At 40.2% G+C, this 25,436-nt stretch overlaps 1 protein-coding gene across 3 annotated transcripts in view; it reads right to left on the bottom strand.

Annotated features, from left to right (window-relative positions):
- The window catches only part of wry (delta and Notch-like EGF repeat containing weary), a 325,629-nt gene that overhangs the window by 47,233 nt on the left and 252,960 nt on the right, over positions 1-25,436 (bottom strand). For all 3 annotated transcript variants that reach the window (XM_083127305.1, XM_083127304.1, XM_083127306.1), the window contains exon 5: positions 19,842-19,995. In XM_083127305.1, coding sequence (XP_082983431.1) covers positions 19,842-19,995 — 154 coding nt within the window. The remainder of the gene's footprint in view (positions 1-19,841; positions 19,996-25,436) is intronic.

The raw sequence follows: 25,436 nt of genomic DNA, 5'->3' as shown, positions 1-25,436 counted from the left end.
ATAAGGCAACGCCTGGCCAACCCATCAACTCTCATTGATGTTGCCTTTCTGGACCGAGAGATAGAAAAGGCAAGACAGGCGAAGAGTTACAGAATGACAGAGAACTGTTCAACAGTAAATAATATAACAAAGGGAGTAACGGTTGATATGATTTGGTCTGATGAAATTCCTAAGATAATTTCTACAACTGAAACTTCTCTGTTCTCATAACCTTCAGATCTGCACTGGACATACCTTTTTCCGTAAGGAAAGGAATGTAGTAATGACGCACCAACTTTGAATGATTGATTGACTTGCTTTATTTTACTTCACTGTTTGTGCCACGTTTGGCTAATTCGCGAAGATGGGGATGAGTGATGATATGATGAAATTTATGAATGGACACTCACAAATATCCATGCTCTGACCAGGATTCGAACCCGAGATCCCTGGCGTCGTAGCGCGATGCACCAACTTTAAACGAAACTTTTTATTGTAGTATTGTCGATAAGCATTATCGCCAAAGTAGGAAACACTTGTCGGCCTTCGGACGAACATTGCAGGAATCAGAAAATCTCGAAGTACAGTCAGCGGCAATAATAATGGTACACCTAGATACTGAAAATCTTTTGCCTGCCTGGCGTTATGTGTGTTGCCTAAATCTACGCAATGACACAATTTGGTATTGAAAATTTGCTATTAAGAATCAACTCATTGCCGTAGAGTTAAGCAACACACATAACGCCAGGCAGAGAAAATATTATTTCAGGATTTTTATTGCAGTTGACTGTACTCTGGAGTTATAAAACTTACACTAGGGAATATTATTTTTGCCCCCGTGAAGGCAATGACTGTTTCTAATGTGTTTTGTAGTGTAGTAAGCGAAACTAATCCTCAAAATTCTCCTACACGTAAAAATTCTTCATAATGTCAATTTTTAATAAAATAAAATTTAAGGTATAAGGCATACGAACATTGGAAAATAAGGCTAGATGTTTACCTGGAAAGGAAAGGGAAAGAATTAACTTCTTCTTGCTCTCTTCGGGTTTAAAAAGCCTAGAGAGTTAGTTAGTTGATTGTTTCCCACTGCACTATTTCAATTTTTGAATAATCACATGTTAGTTATGAATGCATTGTTGACATCCTGTCTGATCATATATGTGTTTGGGTTGAGGCTTCGTATCTACTTGCAACATTTCTTTTCTTCTTTTTCTTGTTATCTGCTTTCTATATTGAACATTAGAAACAACACATTCCCATTAACAGTATTTCATGTTATGCAAAACATTTAAGTCTATACGCCATCAGGGTGTGGGATTGCAACAACGTTACCACTACGTCATCCGACAAAAAGCCAGAATCGGTATTGTTATATTTTATTGCTCAGGTCATTTCATTTTTTTAATATGTATAGCTATACTGAACATACTAACTTAAGCCCTCAGACTCGTAAACCAACAAAAATACACCTCTGTTAACTGCCTTGTATTTGGGGAGGGGGTAGCTGTTGGTGCAATACACTTTGAAGTTTTTGTTTTTTCTAAGTGCCACACATCAATTTCATCATAATTATCATTATTCATCCTCATCGTTGCCATTAGCTAAAATTGCCTCTTCTTTTTTACAAATTTTCGTACTGATATCGCCTTAGCAGATTAACAGAAATCGTCTAAAATTTGAACTCGTGACACCTCCCAATACCGTTGCAAGCTTATTTGTGATTGTTCCCCTCAATTATTTAAAGTACCTCACTTTCATATTCAAATACACACAAGTAAAAAAAAAAAAGTTCATATCACATTAGTGATTTTAAATTGTATTCTTGGGGGCCACTTTCTAACATTGTTGCCTGATATTAAAATAAGCGAAAACACTCTGCTATGCTTAATAAAAAAAAAACATCCATTCATTGTCAGATTGTACAACTGTATAGGTCGAGGTTCATAAGCCTCGTCCATCTCATTCTAGGGACTGCATATTTTGTATACAGTTTATAGTGGAATCACAACACAGGTTGTTAAGAATATCGTCAGTAAATATGAGAATTCTTGCTGTGAAATTTCTATGCTGTTTAACCTAATAGAATTCGAATCCCTGAGAGAGCCAAGTACTGAGCTTTAGCATTCCATATTAGCAAAACCTTTATACGTACGTATTTATAACGTCAATTTACTAATCAGGAAATCCCCCTTAGCCAACCAATTAGCACATTTTATATGACCTTCTATAGAGGAAGAGGACATGACATTTCCGAGGCGGTATTATTGATGTGATATTCTTAACAAGTTAATGCACATATATAGCTGTAAGTGTATCAATCTTTATGCAAACAAAACAAATAATTAGGAAATTCTTTTTAACCAAACAATCAACACAAATTTCTCTTTTTTATAGAGAAAAAAAAGAGCATAACATTCCCGAGACAGTATTATTGATGTAACATTCTTAACAAGTCAATGCCTTAATGTTTACACACATACATAAGCGCATCAATCTCTAATCCAAGCTAAGGTCTAAATCACAAACCCCGACACCTTCTGTAAACAAACGGTCTCACCGATTCGATGTATCACTCCGCGTAAGCTGATCCATGACCGCAATCATCTGCTGTTACACTCATAGTTCGCCGCACCTATTCATTTTATATAAGAGCCTCTGAATGTGAGAACCCGCTCTCAAAACATGAGACGAATATGCAGCCGCATACATTGTTACTCTCCCGGTCATTCTCTCTTTCATAACCCTTAAAACTGCAGACACTGACACACCACTGCACTGGGATACCAACTTAGCCACTTCATTTACTGGTTTCTCAGGATACCACTGACAGAACGTTACATAAATATTGAGTAGAATCTGTTTCTCACCCCTTTTCAAAGGCTGTCCTTGCTGGTGTTTTGAAAACAAGTTCGGAGAACACCGAGACCTTCCCGCACGCACAGAACTCGGCATGTTATTTTTCTAAGAATAAGTCAGGCAATATTACTAAGTTGCACTACTTCCTTGCTGTTCACATGATTAGTTTTAGAAAATAACCAATGTTATAAAATATTATTATGTACACGAATCTCTAAGCTCATTGAAAATTACAATGCATATTACTACAAAATGTTCACACTTATCTTGCCTTGCCATGTCACCAAGTTATTTTACGAAGTGCACTCTATTTGGCGAAACAAAAATCGTTATTAGGATGCTTGTCAAAGTTTCCAACCGCAATAAATTTACTAACTTTCTTTGTCATCATCATCAATATATTTATTGGACTTACAGCATTGCATATGGCTGTTTATGCCCATTATATATTTTATTTACATAAGATACAATTTACATAAAATCTACAAACAAATTTCAAATACACTCCTATCTATATCATCCTTAGAAATATACATTACCATGTTATATCATTTTGTCTAAAGAGATGCAAGTAAAATATATTCAATTCGCATGCAAAAAAAAAAAAAAAGCCAAATTTATGGGAACTGATTACTGGTGCAAAGAGTTAATCATAAAGGTGAAGCAATAAGTACAAAAGAAAAAGCATTGGGTTTAAAGTGAGACGTCATTTGCGGCAGCGTATCCCATACTACAAATTTGCCATTGTTTTACCTTACGTAATAAATCCTGTAACAACGCTGGATTTTCGTGTGGATTATTTTACTTCTATGAGTTTGCAATGCTTTCTGCATGCAGGCGGTTTTGTTTACAGAAGGTGTCAGGGTTTGTGATTTGAACTATAGTATTATTGACGTGACATTCTTAACAGGTCGACGTCACATATACACACACGCACGCACACTCGGGGAATGTTTGCAGAAGTTGACTTGTTCACCGAGTTCAGACGTTTACTCATTGATGACTCCGTCGTTGTCGTCTATCAAAAAAAAAAACCTAAGTATTTTGCAAACAATAAGAGTTATCGAAAAATCTCCTGTTGTCGATTTTTTTTTGGTGACGTAGAGTACGCGTAGAGAGGTCGGGTTTAGTGTGTCGGTCGAGTCTCGGTGTCCTCTGTCCACCCATACCAAAATAAACATAGGTCGTCATGGAACCAATTTTTTTCATCAATCGAAAATTTTCTAAGTCCACAGCGTTAAAAAAATCTTAAATTGCAAATATCTCGAAAATGGTAAGAGTTATCTAAAAAATATATCGAAAAACACCCCCATCCTGGTATCGTTAGATAACGCCCCTGTCGATTTTGGAGGTGTAGAATACGTATACCAAGTTTTGGTGGTCCTGGGGTCAAGGGGTAAGAAGTTAACCCACCCTCCAAAATTTTGATCACTCGTAACTTTTGAACAAATAGTCGTAGAGAGGTCGGGTTTAGTGCGTTGGTCGAGTCTCGGTGTCCTTTTTGATCTTCTAACAAAAAAAACATAGGTCGTCATGGAACCAAATTTGACCCCTCTGTCGAAAAATTTTCCAAGTCCACAGCGTTAAATTGCAAATGTCTCGAAAAAACAGTGAGAGAGAGAGAGAGAGAGAGATAGTGCAAAAATCCTCTCCGTTGACCCTTTTGTCGATATTGGTGATGCAGAGTACGTGTACAAAGTTTTTAGAGGTCCTGGGTCAAGAGTGGGCCAATTGCCAAAATATTTTTTTCATCGCTCGTAACTTTCGAAAGGATGATCATAGAGAGCTGGGATTTCTTGCGTTAGCATCGTCTAGGTGTCCTCTGTCCTCCCATACCAAAATAAACATAGGTCGTCATGGAAGAAAAAAAAAATATTCCGAAAATTTTCTAAGTCCAGCGTTAAAAAAATCTTAAATTGCAAATATCTCGAAAATGGTAAGAGTTATCGAAAAAATATATCGAAAAACACCCCCATACGGCATCGTTAGATGCCCCCTGTCGATTTTGGAGGTGTAGAATACGTATACCAAGTTTTGGTGGTCCTGGGGTCAAGGGGTAAGAAGTTAGCCTACCCTCTCCCAAAAACTTTGATCACTCGTAACTTTTGAACGAATAGTCGTAGAAAGGTCGGGTTTAGTGCGTCGGTCGAGTCTCGGTGTCCTCTGTCCTCCCATACCAAAATAAACCTAGGTCGTCATGGAACCAAAAATTTTCCGAAAAGTTTCCAAGTCCTGCGTTAAATTGCAAATATCTCGAATTTTTGACAAACAGAGGTGTCCCATAGGACAAAAAAAAAAGCACGTGAAACTCTACAGAGGTATGGCTTTGATAGCCATGGCCATTAGAACTGGGTTGGGCACCACGCACCCCTGGCGAGGTTATAGGGGCCAGGGATCCTAAAAAGACAACAATTATTATTTGTTTGATTGCGTCACAATACGAAAAATAATAAGAGGCACGCGCGCGCGTGTGGCACATCGTTCCCCCGAGAGAGGTTTACAAAGGCCACGATATATAAACATTGGTCCCGGACTTGGAAAATTACGATAAGGTGCATTCATCCTTCAAAGGATGAGAGGATGAGAGAGTGAATTTCACTCATCACTGCTTTTCTACGCCGTGAAACATCGTCAGCGCAATAAATGAGGCGCGGAACGTGGAGAGAAAGTGAGTTTTTAAGGTTTTGGTGGTCGTGGGGTCAAGAAATCAGAGTTGGCCTCAAAGGTACAAATACTATCTACTGAGATAGAGAGACAGAGAGAGAGAAAGGAGGAAAGAAAGATTTGAAGGAGAATAGAGTAAGGAGAGATGGAGAAAGAGAAAGGAGAAAAGAAAGAAATGAAGGAAAATAAAGTAAGGATAGAGAAAGAGAAAATGAAAGATAAACATAAGTAAAGAGTAAGACTGACAGACCAGGAAAGAGATAGAGAGAGGGGAAGAATATCCATAACCACCGAAGAAGAGTCCAGCTGAAAATATTCCGTCACCATTCACCCTGGAAACCCGCATTGAAGAGCACTTCATCAGCTCTCCCAATGCAAGTTATCTCAGTCTGAAGTAACTTGCTCCAAACAAACAAAAGAAGGCAACCGCAGAATTCGGAGAAGAAGCGGACGAGGATTCTCAATCTCGGTGAAGCCGAGGGAATTCGGCCTCCGTCTGTCTGTCAGTCAAGCGTTAATTGTGATTGATGACGATGACCGCTCCCGACACGATGCTCGCTTGTCTTTCGTAGTTCATTTGTCACCGGGATCGTGGCGGTCGACCGAGGATTTTTCCGGGAGATCGCTTGCATCCCCTCAAAGCATCGCAATTTATCACTCCACTCGACGGAGGGTGTCGTTTCGCCCAATTAGCCCACTCTTAATTATGGTCACGGTATTTCTCCTCTCGTCGATACAGTGTTGTTTGCAAAGCTTGTTGATTCACGACACAACGATGGGATCATTTTATTTACTTCATCATACAGTTAGGCTATCGCAGTTACCGTTGTAATACGTACTCAAGTCAGACGTGACGTACCTAGCATTACCAGGCTTGGGGTTGAACTTCAAACACCCCCTACTATGTATACACAGGGTGTCCAAAAAGTCACGCAACCGAGACTTTGAGCTACGTAGCTTTTATACAAAACTTGAAGTGGGTATTAACTTTGTCTACGTGGCTATTTTTAAAACATTATGCAAGAAATCCATGCTCTACATGAACGTTCAGTATGCGGAAAAATTACTAATGTGAAAAAGTTTTTGTAAGAACTAAATACAAACATGAATAAAAGACAGTGTGGAATCTCTTGCAGAAATGTTCGATGTGTATTGATGGTCTCTCTGTATTTATCGAATTGAAAAAAGAACGATAAACCCTAACGCATTGTATGCATTAAAGACGATTTATGAGGTTAATTAATTATGACATATTCATAACCAAATGTGTTTTTTTCGAAATTACGAGGTGTACTGGTAACATTGGTCGTGCTAGAGGGTTGTATTAGGTGAGCTCAACATCTGGCTATGTTATTCAACCAATGCCCACATGAAACAAAATACTTGAAATTTATCACACAGAAAACTAACCTACATACCTTACCAATCTTGTAATTATTGTTTGAACGTGAGCAGACTGTTTAACCTAACTGGTGCATGTTTAACGTCGGCCGTCAAGTTCAGTTTGTCTATGAGGAAATGTAAGTAAAACGAATTATGGCTTTCAATTTAACCCTAACTACAGGTAATAAATGAAAAAGAATAATATTTCAAGAATTGAAAATCGTAACATTTGAAAGACATATTGTGTAATTTCTTTTAACACTGCAGTGGGCAAGTGGATCACAATAGTGATCCACTCGTATGTTTCCGCGTGCTGCTGCAGTTTGGCAACACACTCGACCTTGGTTCCCAGTCTACCTTCCTGTTATTAGAGCTCACATTTCAGTGGATCATAATAGTGATGCGCGTGACTATTGACGGGAGTGTTTTCGGTTCGGATACATAGCATTTCTGTATATGTAAGTACGTGTTTCTAAAATCTGTTTATATATATATAAAACAACAAAAGCAAAATTCTAAGATATGTGTTTTTCTTTTTGTTTCATTATATCCAAATGTAACGCACTAGATTTAGAATCTCCTCCCTACTTTAGTGTGATGACTGAAATAACTTATGATTTCTTATTAAGTGAACCTGATTACTCATTCTCGCTATAAATTCAGAGAAATCTTGACACATAATCGGTAAAAGACGACAATATGCTGTGGATCACAATAGTGATCTGCGCGACTAATGAGGGGAGTTTTTCCCCCGTGACCAGTGCAGTGTTAAGCGCCGTGTCTACATCACATTTGATATTCATTCTTCGGCAGTAAAACAGGAATCCTGGCATCTCATCAGACGAGAGATCTTTCCGAGGGAGAGTGCTGACAGATCGCTCCCCCAGGACCAATTCGTCTGTTGTTCTACGCAGAAGAGGGATAACCCTGATGTCTTTCAGGCTTGCTAAGGGAGGACGATCATTGGTTCATAGCGTGGTGGCGTTGCCCATTCTGGCTGTAATACCAACGACACGGAAGGCACTCAAATGTCAAACTAAGCTTCCTTCATGCCGCAGTGGTATCGCTTCAGCCGTGTAATCTAGGGGTCTCGGGCTAACAAAGCGTACGTTCAGTTTCGATGAGCATACCTGTTCATAAATTGGGCTTAACGAACTTAGACTTTGACGAATGTCAACTTGCTACCACGTACACTCTGTAAAGAAAAACTAGCGACACTTGCTCGGATATGGTTTTCACAAGATTATGAAGTGAATTAAAACAATAAGAAAATCAGGATGTGTCCACCAGCCGTATTTGTGAATGAGCATTGGTGCTAAAGCTTTGCAAGGGAGGGAGTGAGAGAGGCAGGTCGTGTTCTTTCGATGGAAAACCTCTCGTCATGTGATGCCTCTCTCACTCCCTCCTATCATCGCAGAAGAAACCAGAGGTGTTTTCGCGAAAACGTTGACATTTATCCAACACCCCCAGTTCTTTCCTATTTTCATTTATTTTTTTATATTTCAATGCAAGAGGCTCCCTCTGGTGGTACTCTGTTGCTTTTGAGGTGCATTGTGCAGGCGGGAAGTTCGCATCGTACGAAGCATTCATCGGCCTCCATGCAACAGAGTAGCACCAGAGGGAGCCTCTTGCATTGAAACATAAAAAAATAAATGAAAATAGAAAAGAATTGGGGGTGCTGGTTAATGAATCTTGTGAAAACCATATCCGAGCAAGTGTCGCTATTTTTTCTTTACAGAGTGTAGTACATCTTAGAATAAGCTTTCTTCAAGGATAAGAAGGTTCTGGCACAGCCAGTATGAGCATCTGCGTTATTTTTCGTTCCCTTGTGTGTTAGTTAGTGTTCTCAATTTCATCTGATTACCATTACCCCCCCCCATATCGTTGCGATTAGCCAATAGCGGAAAAAAAGCGACTTGACCTAAAATACCTACAAATAGGTTCTTACAGGAATAACCATCTTGGAAAACAAACAGGAGAAACTTCATATCTCTAGAGAGGAATCTTGAAAATAAAATATCACAAACATATGATATAGATACAATTATCTTGTCGAAGAGTGCCCCTCTATTATGACACGTGTGCTTTGTAGGAATTTATTCATATATTTATTTAACAGACGATTTGAAATATAGCATTAGCCATTTTATATTGGAATATAATATTAAAAAATAAAAAAACAGAGAATAACAATATAATTTATTAATAAAAAATAACGTCGGCGGGGGGATGTATGAGTAAAAATGAACTCAGATAGAAAGAGCATAAGGATATGCGACAGTCAAAGTAAATGAGAGAAAGAGAGATGGGGAGAGAATGAGAGGACCATTGAGGGAGTGGTGAGAGTGATAGAAGGATGGGGAATAAAGCAACAGAATGAGTGAGGAGTTAATGAAGGACACACAAGAATCCGATTTTCATCCACTTGGGCTATATCTCATGTCTTTGCTTTCTCTTTACCCCATCGCGACGTTGAGGATGAATGATGAAATGGATGATGGGACAAAATGATGATGCACACACACTTGAACCAGGGTTCGAACCTGGGACTTCTCAGTTCGTAGTACATTAGGTTGTCCACAGACTCCCCAACACTAACACCCCACAAAATTTCATCAACAGCCGGGATGTAAGATGTGACCCTTTGAAAAGACACTCAAACACTTCCTTACAACTAGTACATCCTGGACTGCTATTTTGCAGACTAGGTAGGCTCTGGCGTCAGAACTCACGGCCAGTGACGACCTCGTTGCTCCTGTATATTTGTCATTGTCCCTTCCTTCATTTCATCATATCACCATCCATGCTTATCTTCTAGATTAGCCAAAAGTGCCAGAAAAGCAAAGTAAAATAAAGCAAATCACTCAAGAGGTATTAAAATTTTTCACCTTGGACCAGTTTATGGCAATTTTGCTTATAAAAACTTTCATTTATAATCCACAACCTTCTAACACCCCAACATTCTGTCAACATGTATTTCTTCACCTAGGACTAATTTATGGTAATTGTGGCTATAAATTTGCCATTACATATCTACTGAATACGAACTTGCACCTCCAGATGGAAATTTTGGATAAATCCCTGCAGAATGTTCTCCCCCTCTCCCTCTCCGTGCGCGTGTGTGTGAGAGAAAGACCGAGAATAACAACCCAACCTGCTGCAACAACCAAACCCTTGCCAACAATCGACCTGATGAGGCCCCATGCAGCAACCGTGATGACACAGCAGTTATCTTCAATTGCGCACCCATAATGGTTCCCATTTTGTCCACGACAGCAACGCTCGTGGTGCGCCGTGGAAACTCTCGCTTCAACAAATGGTTCATTACGTAAGTCTCGTCTCCTGAAAAAGGTCTTTGCCGCCCTTCCCCCCCTTCGGCAGCTGTTCGGAGCTTAGGATCGGTGGACACTGTCCGTTTCTGGGTGAACCTTCGTTAAATTTTCCCACCGTTCAAATGAGACGAATTCAGGAACAAGGCCAAACCGTTCCCGGAGAATTCTAGAAGCTGGTTTTCCATCACGAAAAAACGCACGGGCGAACACTTCGTAACAATTGTGGAATTTCCGAAATGAGCGGCCTAGTTAGGAAGACAAATAACACTAGAGAACAAATGAAATATTTTTTTTTTGCCTCCAGAGCGAAATAAGTTGCCTCTTATGTAAACAAGTGTGCTGACTTCAAAAATAACAAAAAAATATGCTCTAACACGCAAGATTTTATTTTTACAGGTATGTTTCAGTATACATGGAAATATGCGTAACAAATGTACAGAGCCATGAATTGCACATCATGTAAGTATATGTAAATAATATAAAGTATAATTTTATAAGGAAATTAGTAATCAACCACTAGTCAAAAGTAATTAGCTTTCTACAGATAAGGAAATTTGAACAATACAAAAGCATACGTTTACTTGAGAATAGGTAAAACATGTCTACCTTTCAATGAACGTCTCTTATATTCAGTGCTACGTTCTCGTTTCATATTCCAACAGTAATACCCTAACATGGCTGGGTCCCATCGTCCCTGGTAACGACGTCCATGTCAGAAATGTCCTGATGGAACCTTTCCCCCTGTTCATCACTTACATCACCTAAATTCTGTGGAAAATAATCAAGATATTCAAGTAGAGAATGTAGAAGTTGAATTTTTAAAGACATTCGGCAACCCATTTCTTTGTAACACCTCAGTAGCTCTGAAACTATAAATTCATAGTTCTCTTCTTTTTTGTTTCCCAGGAATCCATTCACAACAGCTTTGAAGGAACGCCACACTGCCAGTTCGACGTCTTGGAGCTTTGATTAAAAAAAATTGTCTTTCAGGAGTTTTCTAATTTGTGGTCCCACAGAAATACCTTCCTTCAATTTTGCTGTTATCAGGTTCGAGAAAAGGTGTTGGAGTTAACGAAATTAACTGCCATCTTTATTCAAGGCTTTCACGAAATTCTTCATCAGTCCTAATTTAATATGTAGTGGTGGGAGAAGAATCTTCCTTGGATCAACAAGCGCCACATATTTCACATTTTTTTCTCCAATTTGGTATTCATCCCTCATTCCCCAATCTTTAACTACAAAATGGATGACTTGTGTCGCGACTGTCCCACAGGCACAAAAAGCAGCAATGTTTCGTAAAACCTCCCTGTAATCCTGTGAGCAAGGCAATAACCTTGAGATCAGCACAGATTTCCCATTCATATTTATTATGATTTACAGCTGCTAACAAAGCAGACATTGTTTCGTATGTTTCCTTCGTATTTAGAGCATGGAATAAAGGAATTGATGGTAAACCATTGCCATTATGCAGCAATACAGCTTTCATACTTAACAGTCTCCAATCGGGTACTGAATGTCGAACACCGAACTCATTCATCATACACAGAAGCACATATTTTCTTTCATTGTGAAATACTTGGAAAACTGTTCGTGACGGTTTCGATAAATGGAAATTTTTGTCTTTCGCAAGGAGTTTCCACTGCTGAAGCCTTGAACCAAGAATCTCTGCTTCTTTTTTTCCCAAATTTAAATCGCGTATAAGATCACTTAGCTCATCATGCATAATGAGGTGCACACCATCATCTTGTTTGTCACACTGGTATTCTACGTCGATTGATGTGACGGCTCGTCTGTGATATATTCATCTGGTGCTTGCACAACCCATGTGCCTGGGGGTTTTGGAACTGGTAGTTCCTCGCTGTGGTGTACCAGTCTAATTGCTGAAGGCACATTTGGATAAATTACTCGATCCCTTCAGTTTCCTTGACACACCAACTGTTTTCGTCATACAAAAGTAGCAATCATTGTAATGGTTTGATTGCTCCCGCCACACCATCGGAATAGCAAAATTCATGGATTTGCGTTCCCCATGTAACCAACCACTGTCTTAAGTTTGACACACAGGTTATGCAACAGAAATGAGGTGCCCAACTTTTGTCTGCATCTCCAATAACACAGCCGAAATATGTCCCGTACGCTGTTTTTGTAATATTCGTGATCTTCTTCCGTTGAGAATGTGGAGTAAACTGCCCACAAATGTAACAAAAACTATCTGGATCATTGAGACACTTCCTACGTCTTTGCTTCTCCATTTTCTGTCACACCAACCACTACACACACAGCGCAAAGCAACAATGACAAAAGCTGATAAGCACCAGTGTTGCCATTATCGGAAAACAGGAGCACGTAAGAGAGCGAACCTTCAACAGTACATTGAACGCTTAGACCTATCATTGAAATATGATATGAAATATTTTTCTTAGTAAACATTGGAAATAGAACAATAAAGTTTCGTACTCTTATATATAAATTTACATAACAACTTTTCTCACCGATTCGATGTATCACTCCGCGTCAGCTGATCCATGACCGCAATCATCTGCTGTTACACTCATAGTTCGCCGCACCTATTCATTTTATATAAGAGCCTCTGAATGTGAGAACCCGCTCTCAAAACATCAGACGAATATGCAGCCGCATACATTGTTACTCTCCCGGTCATTCTCTCTTTCATAACCCTTAAAACTGCAGACACTGACACACCACTGCACTGGGATACCAACTTAGCCACTTCATTTACTGGTTTCTCAGGATACCACTGACAGAACGTTACATAAATATTGAGTAGAATCTGTTTCTCACCCCTTTTCAAAGGCTGTCCTTGCTGGTGTTTTGAAAACAAGTTCGGAGAACACCGAGACCTTCCCGCACGCACAGAACTCGGCATGTTATTTTTCTAAGAATAAGTCAGGCAATATTACTAAGTTGCACTACTTCCTTGCTGTTCACATGATTAGTTTTAGAAAATAACCAATGTTATAAAATATTATTATGTACACGAATCTCTAAGCTCATTGAAAATTACAATGCATATTACTACAAAATGTTCACACTTATCTTGCCTTGCCATGTCACCAAGTTATTTTACGAAGTGCACTCTATTTGGCGAAACAAAAATCGTTATTAGGATGCTTGTCAAAGTTTCCAACCGCAATAAATTTACTAACTTTCTTTGTCATCATCATCAATATATTTATTGGACTTACAGCATTGCATATGGCTGTTTATGCCCATTATATATTTTATTTACATAAGATACAATTTACATAAAATCTACAAACAAATTTCAAATACACTCCTATCTATATCATCCTTAGAAATATACATTACCATGTTATATCATTTTGTCTAAAGAGATGCAAGTAAAATATATTCAATTCGCATGCAAAAAAAAAAAAAAGCCAAATTTATGGGAACTGATTACTGGTGCAAAGAGTTAATCATAAAGGTGAAGCAATAAGTACAAAAGAAAAAGCATTGGGTTTAAAGTGAGACGTCATTTGCGGCAGCGTATCCCATACTACAAATTTGCCATTGTTTTACCTTACGTAATAAATCCTGTAACAACGCTGGATTTTCGTGTGGATTATTTTACTTCTATGAGTTTGCAATGCTTTCTGCATGCAGGCGGTTTTGTTTACAGAAGGTGTCAGGGTTTGTGATTTGAACTATAGTATTATTGACGTGACATTCTTAACAGGTCGACGTCACATATACACACACGCACGCACACTCGGGGAATGTTTGCAGAAGTTGACTTGTTCACCGAGTTCAGACGTTTACTCATTGATGACTCCGTCGTTGTCGTCTATCAAAAAAAAAACCTAAGTATTTTGCAAACAATAAGAGTTATCGAAAAATCTCCTGTTGTCGATTTTTTTTTGGTGACGTAGAGTACGCGTAGAGAGGTCGGGTTTAGTGTGTCGGTCGAGTCTCGGTGTCCTCTGTCCACCCATACCAAAATAAACATAGGTCGTCATGGAACCAATTTTTTTCATCAATCGAAAATTTTCTAAGTCCACAGCGTTAAAAAAATCTTAAATTGCAAATATCTCGAAAATGGTAAGAGTTATCTAAAAAATATATCGAAAAACACCCCCATCCTGGTATCGTTAGATAACGCCCCTGTCGATTTTGGAGGTGTAGAATACGTATACCAAGTTTTGGTGGTCCTGGGGTCAAGGGGTAAGAAGTTAACCCACCCTCCAAAATTTTGATCACTCGTAACTTTTGAACAAATAGTCGTAGAGAGGTCGGGTTTAGTGCGTTGGTCGAGTCTCGGTGTCCTTTTTGATCTTCTAACAAAAAAACATAGGTCGTCATGGAACCAAATTTGACCCCTCTGTCGAAAAATTTTCCAAGTCCACAGCGTTAAATTGCAAATGTCTCGAAAAAACAGTGAGAGAGAGAGAGAGAGAGATAGTGCAAAAATCCTCTCCGTTGACCCTTTTGTCGATATTGGTGATGCAGAGTACGTGTACAAAGTTTTTAGAGGTCCTGGGTCAAGAGTGGGCCAATTGCCAAAATATTTTTTTCATCGCTCGTAACTTTCGAAAGGATGATCATAGAGAGCTGGGATTTCTTGCGTTAGCATCGTCTAGGTGTCCTCTGTCCTCCCATACCAAAATAAACATAGGTCGTCATGGAAGAAAAAAAAAATATTCCGAAAATTTTCTAAGTCCAGCGTTAAAAAAATCTTAAATTGCAAATATCTCGAAAATGGTAAGAGTTATCGAAAAAATATATCGAAAAACACCCCCATACGGCATCGTTAGATGCCCCCTGTCGATTTTGGAGGTGTAGAATACGTATACCAAGTTTTGGTGGTCCTGGGGTCAAGGGGTAAGAAGTTAGCCTACCCTCTCCCAAAAACTTTGATCACTCGTAACTTTTGAACGAATAGCTTCGATAGCCATGGCCATTAGAACTGGGTTGGGCACCACGCACCCCTGGCGAGGTTATAGGGGCCAGGGATCCTAAAAAAACAACAATTATTATTTGTTTGTTTGCGTCACAATACGAAAAATAATGAGAGGCACGCGCGCGCGTGTGGCACATCGTTCCCCCGAGAGAGGTTTACAAAGGTCACGATATATAAACATTGGTCCCGGACTTGGAAAATTACGATAAGGTGCATTCATCCTTCAAAGGATGAGAGGATGAGAGAGTGAATTTCACTCATCACTGCTTTTCTACGCCGTGAAACATCGTCAGCGCAATAAATGAGGCGCGGAACGTGGAGAGAAAGTGAGTTTTTAAGGTTTTGGTGGTCGTGGGGTCAAGAAATCAGAGTTGGCCTCAAAGGTACAAATACTATCTACTTATCTCTCCTTACTCTATTTTCCTTCAATTCTTTCTTTCCTCCTTTCTCTCTCTCTCTCTCTCTCTCTCTATCTATCTATCTCTCCTTACTCTATTTTCCTTCATTTTTTCTTTCCTCCTTTCTCTCTCTCTATCTCTCCTTACTCTATTTTCCTTCAATTCTTTCTTTTCTCCTTTCTCTTTCTCTATCAGTCCTTACTATATTTTCCTTCAAATCTTTCTTTCCTCCTTTCTCTCTCTCTCTCTATCTCTATCTCTCCTTACTCTATTTTTCTTCAATTCTTTCTTTCCTCCTTTCCCTCTCTCTCTCTATCTCTCCTTACTCTATTTTCCTTCAATTCTTTCTTTCCTCCTTTCTCTTTCTCTCCTTACTCTATTTTCCTTCAATTATTTCTATATTTCCACCTCTCTTTTCTTTTACTCCACCGTTTTTCTGTTTTTGTCTTCTCTCTTCCTCCCCTTTCTTTTCACTCTCTTTATTCCATTCCCTTTCATTCTTTCTTTCTCTCTCTATACAGGTTAACTCAAAAAGAATGAACCAATTTCACACAATTATTATGACGTAAGTATTCACGATATTAAATCAAACAAGACATCATTATAAAGTAAAACTATGGTAGTTTTATTTCCACTTATACTGCTTTGCCATTGCTCAGCTAGGATCGCTAGTGTAGCAAAATGATGAGTGACCACCAGAAGACAAATTGTGTGTTCAAGCTATCGAGGACTGATTTGATCACAGAGGTGCAAAGACGTTTCTGCATGCATTTTGTAGCAAACCATCATCTCGGAAGAACATCTACCATTGGTACAAACTATTTGAGGAGACTAGGTCTGTGTGTAAAGGGAAGAGCACTGGGCAGCCACGTGTATCTCATGAGTCGGATCAGAATTAGGTAGCGTTCGCAAGAAGGCCAAAAATCCACTCACCGTGCAAGTTGGAAGCTGCGGCTGCCACAGAAAACCATAAATTCGGCTACACGTGAGCGCTCTCACTATACATTCATGCACCGCACCGTAAAATTCTTAAAAATTTTCTTTAATCACCCTGTATTTGTACTTTCAAAAGTTACCTGCGGAGCTTGTATGTAAACCGCGGCCGTTATGACCCTTCCACTAATGCACCCTCTGACGTCTACAAAGCATCCAGTGACGTCAGATACCATTTGTTTCCAAGCCGGAGAGCGCGTCTGCCTCTATTGTTGCGGCTTTATAATCAGCGCGAATGAGAAACGGCCGCTCCTTTGGCCAGGACTCCCTCCTTCCAACCCAGGGGGCGCTCGGCTGAAACTCCCCCTTTTCGCCGTTTGCGGTCGCCGATGGAATTATTTCGCCGCTTCGCCGTTCTTTCGTCAGAGGGCATTGTATCCGACGACGAACATAATAACTGGCCGGAATGAATCTTTGTTAATAATGGAGAGGTTAAATTTTCCACCGGCCTCCTCTCTCTCTCTCTCTCTCTCTCTCTCTCTCTCTCTCTCTCTCTCTCTCTCTCTCTCTCTCCACTGTGTTCCGACTTCGCGGGAAGGAAGGATTAGCAAGTGGACAGAGAGCAAGCAATTATATTTTGGAGTTTCTGTGTCTCGTTAATCTCTCTGTACTTTGGGTGAATGTGATGCTGTAGTAGCCATTCGAAAGCTTGAAAAATGGTGAACTTTGCCTTGCGGTCTCAATTTTTCTAGCATGATGTAGGACTTTTTCTTATTTAACCACGCTCTGGCTAATGAGGATGAATGATGAGTAGATAAAATTGAAGAAGTGATACTTACAAAGGACATACTCATGCTCAGGCTGGGTCTCGTATCCGGCAGAGGAACAGGTAAGAAGTCAGAAGACCTGACTAGTTCGTACAAAATAGAGTGTTGCAGGGAGAGGAATTCGTTTCGAACGTCAAATAGTTCTCAAAGGTGACGCTAGAGAGCGTACGGAATTCAGAACATCTTCGCTCGAGCGAATAACGCTCGAACAGGCAAAACGAGCTGTATACGCTCGAAGCCGTAGTAAGCGTACAGTCATAATATGGCTGTGGTAGTGGGTTCTCAAGTATGGATCGTCAGGTGAAAGACACAGTGAGATTGATACTTAAGTGAACAAAGTCATCATCTCCATGCTAAAATGCAATTTATTCTATCTTGCCAACACACACAGATATATGAAAATGATATAGATGATTGTGAGCTGAAACTGCCAGAACGAATAATTTACATGTATGTGTCTACGATTATTGTCACATTGAAATGATATTTCATTGTAAACGCTCGAGGGGGTGCTCGAACAAGTGTGAGGAAGCGAAAGTGGTCCCATGCAGTTCTTTAGTACAAAACGTTTTTCATATCACCATTTTTTATTTAAAGTACACACAGTAAACAGAATGCATAAAGTCTATTTGATGCACTAGATTAATGATATTGGATGGAACATAAAGCGTTGAAGTGAGCAACTTATATCTGGAAAATTTACCAAACAGTTGGAAACACTGCAATGACTTGAATTTGTACACAGACGTCAGCTTCGCGAGTCGTTTCTAATAAAGCCTGAAAAGCCTGACTTTCATGTTAGCAGAAAGAAAAATTGTTAAAACCACTTTGGTCTCTGCCGATTTTTTTCTCTCGAGAATAAACATTCTCTCCGTAGAGAAGCCAACGAGTTCCACATTTAGCTCTTTCTTGCTTCCAGCAGCCGGATTGGTTCCCCCCGGTGACAAATCGTCTCCGTGCAATCACTCAAGCCTCTCCCAATGGAAATTACACATCGCATCAATCAAAATGAGACATGGACAAGACGCACAGAGGAAGGAGAGAGGGGAAAATCCATGCTTATTATGACAAATGTCTTCAACCAGCACGAAGACTTTTCGATGTAGACAAAAAGACAGACCTGACTTCAAAAGATCTAACTGTTAATGCTTTCACGACTGACTGTATTCTCGTAAAGAGCTCAGAAAACCAATGGAATATTTCTGAAGAAAGGAGACGTTTGAAGCATTTGTAGATCTGGGAAAAGCTTTAGACAGAGTGAAACTTACAGATTTGGGTAGTAAGTTCCAAAAAAAAAAGTAATTCGTTGAAGTTACCGTAACTTTGCTTCGACAAGTAACGCTTTACCGTAACACTGCTTCGACAAGTAACGCTTTACCGTAACACTGCTTCGACAAGTAACGCTTTACCGTAACACCGCTTCGACAAGTAACGCTTTACCGTAACACTGCTTCGACAAGTAACGCTTTACCGTAACACTGCTTCGACAAGTAACGCTTTACCGCAACACTGCTTCGACAAGTAACGCTTTACCGTAACTTTGCTTCGACAAGTAACGCTTTACCGTAACTTTGCTTCGACAAGTAACTCTTTACCGTAACTTTGCTTCGACAAGTAACGCTTTACCGTAACATTGCTTTCACAAGTAAAGCTTTACCGTAACTTTGCTTCCACAAGTAAAGCTTTACCATAACTTTGCTTCGACAAGTAACGCTTTACCATAACTTTGCTTTCACAAGTAAAGCTTTACCGTAACTTTGCTTCGACAAGTAACTCTTTACCGTAACTCTGCTTCGACAAGTAACGCTTTACCGTAACACTGCTTCGACAAGTAACGCTTTACCGTAACTTTGCTTCGACAAGTAACGCTTTACCGTAACTTTGCTTCGACAAGTAACTCTTTACCGTAACTTTGCTCCGACAAGTAACGCTTTACCGTAACATTGCTTTCACAAGTAAAGCTTTACCGTAACTTTGCTTCCACAAGTAAAGCTTTACCATAACTTTGCTTCGACAAGTAACGCTTTACCATAACTTTGCTTTCACAAGTAAAGATTTACCTTAACTTTGTCATACAATAAGGATATTGAATTGTTTACACAAGTATCACGAACGTTCTCTGTAGTGTTCCCAGTTTAGCTATATTTGCACAAGTGTTTAGAAACACAGCAAATCAAGTTTCGTCCAACAGTTTTGAATCTATTAAAGTGATGTAAGCAAATCTAACGCAAAGTCACGAAATACCGTTATTAGTGCAAGTATAAATTAAATGAAATTTTTAGATATTTATGCAGGGGAAAATAAGCTATAGTGTTAGACATTTTTAAGGGTACAAGTGAACTAAATTTTGTGTCGTCAATTTTGCAGGTAAAACTTAACTGAAATTTTAAACATTTTTGCGCGAAGCAAGATGTGTGAAGACAAATTTTGCAGTAATATTGAACTATTTCTTAGTAAATTAATGCAGGTTATGTGTTGTCCATTACCAAAAGAGAGAAACTGACAAAACACATGCAAAACAACAACGAAAATGTGTTGAAGGACTTACCATACGGACAGAGGCACTGGAAGGTGCTTCCCTCGTGACCTTGAGAGATGTCCACACAGATGCCGTTGTTCCTGCAGGGGTTTGGGTAGCAGGCGTCCCTCTCCTCGCAATGGGGACCCACAAATCCTGGGCAGCATTGGCACTCGTATCCCTCCTGTGGAGAAAAGAGCAACCGTTCAGAACCGTGAAAGGCAAGACGAGAGAAGTAGGGTCGCGTGAGGAATGGTGATAAGCGATCGTGCTTAGCAAGTGTAATTGCCTTTGAAGGAACCATCTGTTGAGCCTATCAAATCAATGGTTGTCATGCAAATTCACCTGAACGTTGCTAAGAATCTTGGAGGTAAGAGAGACTGTTTACCTTTCAATCAGAGTAGAAGAGAAAAGCAATTTTGTGAAGTTAACAAGGAGGGGGGGAATAGAGAAAACTTGACTAAGGAGAGAGAGCACTACAACAAGAAAGGAGTGGAGATTTTGTTCTGTAGAGAAGAGGAGAGAGATAGAGAGAGCGCGAAAACGTGTGTAAGGAATAGGAATGTAGAAGGGGAAAGAGTGCAAGGAGATGGGGGACAGAGAGAGAGAGAGAGATTAGTAGTGTGTGTGTGTGTGTGTGTGTAAAAGGGATAGAAGATACACAGAGAAAGTGGGAAAGCTAGACAGAGAGAGATACATGAAGATTCGAAGAAAGAGGAATTCAGAAAGAGAGAGAGGAAGAGATGTGGAGAGCAAGTGGGAGAGGAAAGCAGAGAGATGGATACATATGGTGAGAGAGATATAATAGAGAGGAGATGGTAAGAGAGCGAGTAGGCAGACAGAGAGAGATAGAGAAGATTGGAAAGAAGCGGGGCACAGAGAAATAAAGATTTTGATTTGATATAAATTATTTTACATCGCTTCTTGTGCCACTTTTGGCTAATGTGCGAAGATGGGAATGAATGATGATATGATGAAATTGATGATTGGACATTCACAAATATCCATGCCCACGCCAAGATTCGAACCCTGGACTCCTGGCGTCGTAGCGCGATGTAGAAGGGAAAAAGAGAAAAGGGGAGGGCATGAGTGTGCGCGTGCATGTAAGGGAGATGATTCAGAGATAGATAGGGCAGACACATACACATACAGGGTTTCCTAAACGACGGCTCGCGAGACACATTGTTCTTCATGTGACCCGCCTTAACACTGATACCAAGAGTTGTAGTACAGGGTGGTGAGTGCAAATGAGGACTTGAAACAATTGAAAACCATTTGTGATATTCTAAAGGTGAAAATGCTGTTACCAAAATGAGTCCAGCTACATTAGCTTGTTATATGTATGCTCCAATAACTTCTGTCGAAGTAGAAAGATCATTTTCTATTATGAAAAACATTCTCTCTGACAGACGACTATCAATGAATGTTGAGAACTTAAAAACCACCTTGTAGTTATGTGCAATCAAGACGGAGAAAATTGAAATGCTCTTCCCAATGTAGATTTTGACATTTTGCCAGAAATTATAGATAAAAGTAAGTGACTTCCAAATGTGCCTTTTTTCGGTTTATCTTGCCTTTTTTTCATTTTAGTGCCTATTTCCCACATTATAAATGCCTTTTTGGCTGCCTATTTTAACGAAAATAAATGCCTGAACTTCCGGGCTCTACATATAATCATTAATATTGGCTCAAAAACAAAAGTAAAGTTTTTAAAACGTCCTTTCAGAACAAAGTGGCCAGTGACACAGTCTGTAGAAAAGCATTCAAAAGCACCAACAGACCGAGGCGACACGATGCACGGTATTGTCCTACATCTGTACGAAAAGATTTTCGATATTTCTTCACCAAACGAAAGTGAAATCACAGAAACAGGCCTAAAATGTGCAAATAATTACTAATTAGACCACTAAATGGTAGGAATAACCAAGAAAAAGGAAGCCTAGTACCTTAAAGGGTTGAAAGTAATCACCAAGGCCGCAGGCCTATCAGATGTCAACATAAACCAAACAGGCACATCCACGTATCACGTGGTATTAAAGGCTGACGTTGCACACCAGATAGAGAGAAAGAGAGAGAGAAAGAAAGAGAGAATAAAAGAGAGAGAGAGAAAAAGAGAGAGAAAGAAAGAGAGAGAATAAAAGAGAGAGAGAAAAAGAGAGAGAGAGAGAAAGGGAGAGAGAGAGAGAGAATGAAAAAGAGAGAGAATTAAAGAAAGAGAGAGAGAGAGATGGAGAGAGAGAGGGAGAGATGGGGTAGGGGAAGAGGGAGAGGAAAAGAGGGGAGATTTCCCACCAATTTTCCCTCTTATCCTCTCTGATCGTCGTAGCTTCAGAGATCGTTGCTGAGCTAATGTTTGTTTTGCGTTATATTTGCTAATGTCCGACTAACCTCAAAATTCCCTCTGGTTATGTCAACCGAACGAGTTTTCCACGGGAACGACGTGTTTCTGATCAATAGAGCCTCCCCAAAAAAAAAGAAACCTCCAACCCATGTTTTTTTTAAACAAATGCAGACGGCTGCCCTTTAGGCTCTCCGTTGGCCCGTTCTTACTCGGAACAAGTGTTGTCTTACGAACATTTTCCTTTCGATCATAAAATATCCAATTAAGGGTGAGAAATTTTCTTTAAGTAAAAGGAAAATTGCCCTCAAGCAGCAGAAAAGTTTCCCTCTAGAAGCAGAAAAATTATCTCAAGAAGCACGAAAATTTACAATGGATGCACACAAAACTCTCCCTTCAATGCGAGAGAATTCCCTCTCGGTATACGGCACTCGGGGCAGAATAGGGCACTGGGAGAAACGCTGAACTGTGCGTTTCTGCCTTTTCGGTGGCCGGTCTCCGTGGTGCAGAGGTCAGAGTAAAGCTGCGAAGCCAGATGTTCCTGGTTCGAGCCATGGGTAAGGCATGTGATTGTCCCATCATTCATTTGATCGATTCATCTATCATCCAAACCTTGGCTATTAGCCCAAGAGATAGAAAAGCGGCATAAAATAATCCAATTAGAAAAAAAACCTCACTTTGACTACTCTGGCAAGGAGGCACGTGGTCCTGTTTTCTACGTAAAACCTGAAATTTTCGTCTCTCTCGTTCGCTCTTCTAATGCCTGTTTCTCTGTGGCTTCCCCCTATTCTACATCACTATCGATCTGTATTTCCCGCCTCTCATCTGCACTCCATCTCTAGTCATCTTTGCTCTCTTCTCTTTCACCATCTCCCTCTCTCGTTCTTCTCTCACTCGCTGATAGCGTTGTCTTGCCTTAAACCAAGAGGACCTACATTTCGATTGCAGATGAAGGCACAATGGTTCGGATCCCGCATTACTCTATAGAATCAGTCCCGATTAGGCAATCTGAGCATAAAATGAACATAAAATGTTGTAATCAAGGGGTCCCGGATTCGATCCCCAGTGGAACCGGCTCGGAACCCACATTAAACTGTAGGCCCAGACCCAATTAGTCAATTTGAGCATGAACTGGTCTTAAAATAAATGTTGCAATCAAGGTGTCCCGAGTTCGATACCCCCGCTGGCTTGGATGCCACTTTAAATTGTAGGTCCAGTCCCGATTAACCTATACGACCACACAATGGACATACAATGTAATCAAGGGGTCCGGGTTCGACTCAAGGTGGAGGCCATCATAAAATAGACAAGGGATGTCAAAATACAGATAAAATGTTATCCGGATATTGGATAATTTGCTATCGGATTTTAGGTATCTTGCTTATCCAGATATTCGAATTATCTGAATATCCGGATTATTCCTAGCAGTCGAAACGGATATCGGATAATTTGAAATCCGTCATCCGGTTTTTGGTTTCAACCGTAAAATGGACGTAAATGCTGTAGTCAGTGGGTCCCTGGTGGAGGCATAGTGGACAGTGAGTCTGATCCCACATTAAACTGTAGGCCCAGTCCCGAATAGCCCAGCTGAGCATAAACTGGTCTTAAAACAACCTGTATTTCAATTGCAAATTCTACCAACGCATTCCACAGCTCACTACAGAGAAATTAAACAACGTAATCAGAACGGAATAAGACACACGAAACAATCCTCGAACAGGGATCAATTCGGGCCATCGCCCCCGCTCCCCCCTCAAGAAGACTCTTGGAAGGTAGGTTAGATCCTGAGTAGGAGCTGTTTGCCTTTTCATTACGGGTGCAGAAGGGGGGGCAGGGGGAAATAAAGCGAGCCTAATGAATAATTCCTTGTTCATTTGTATCCCCCTCCTGTGTTCCAAGGCTCCTCTATTATTGAGCGCGGGGGGAGCAATAAACCGCCTTTGCTGGGATTTCAACCAAGGTTCTGTGTGATTCACGGGGACATTTCTGCTGCAGTATTACCGCGGGGGATTAAAAAGGGGAACGGGCTGGATGTCGGGTCATAAATAAGGGAACGAGGAGTTCTGGAAGGAGAGAAATTTGCTGAGAGAGGTTGTAAGATTCTCGGTACCAAAGGAAGAGGCAATTGTGGACGTAAATTCTTCACTGCTTGGGGTAACACTCATGCTGCAAAGCTTCCGCTACGTCTGAACGGATTCACTCGGCAACTAATCTCCGTCTACGTTAAAAACGAAGTCGATATATACAAATGCACGTGACAAATCTCTGTTTGCCTATTGGTTCCGATGACAGCAGTCTTGCACGAATGCTATGCGTACAATAAAGCCATGTAATTTTAAACTAACCTTCTACTGCGGCAGTTGTTTAGTTTATGGATAGCATATGTCAGCATAAACCAATAGCAAGCAATTATTTGCACACGTGCTTTTATATAGAGCGACTTCGTTCCTAATGTGGACGAAGAAAGAATCAAAGAACGGAATTAGAAATTATGGGTGCGTCAGCACTGAGGCTAATCGCACCCCCCACATTATACGGGGTAAGCCCATAACCATCAAACTGTGTCTCCGAAGGCTAAAATCTCTTTATCCATGTTACAAGATGAGGCTGTAAAGGTGCACTCACCACATCGACACAGCCCTACAGTGGGATATACTGGTCGTAGGTCCAGGCGGCAGGGCCTCGTTAGCCTGCAAGACTGAAGTTACCTGGATGTTACTACGTGGAAGTGAGGTTCAATGTTGCCACATGAAGGGAAATTTCCCTTTTGCAGGGAAATTCGGACAGAATTTTTAGTCAAAAGGGAAAAGGGAATTTTGATGAAAAATACCACAATTTCAGGGAAATTTTAAGACAGCTGACTCTACACTGTTACAGTTTATGTTAATTTCCAATTTCATATCCACATTTTAATATTTTTAATTTTTTTCTGTTCCTTCTCATTCTGATCCTTTGAATGTAAGCCTGTATCTATTTCTGTTCACGTACGTCGTGACGGGAAAAATTAGTCCGAAAAGGGAAATTTTGACTATTAGAGAGGGAAATTTTGCCCTCATATTGTCTCAACACTGGCGAGGTTGACATTTGGCTACCATACGTAAGGAGCACTCCTCACACCTCAATATTGACGGAGGCCAACAGTCAAGATGTTGTTCGCAGCTTATTCTATTTGTAACCATTGCATATGCCTTTTGTGTCCCATCCTCTGTGGGAGATAAAAAAAATGAGACAACTGTTGGGGTCTGTGTCAAGAAAACTTGGAGAGAGAAGCGATGGGTGTTGATGAG

This window comes from Lepisma saccharinum, chromosome 8 (genome assembly GCF_977018435.1).
Source record: "Lepisma saccharinum chromosome 8, izLepSacc3.1, whole genome shotgun sequence".
In the NCBI taxonomy this organism is placed as follows: Eukaryota; Metazoa; Arthropoda; class Insecta; order Zygentoma; family Lepismatidae; genus Lepisma; species Lepisma saccharinum.
Note: the sequence above shows the minus strand (reverse complement) of the source record. Positions and strands in the feature narration are given on the sequence as shown.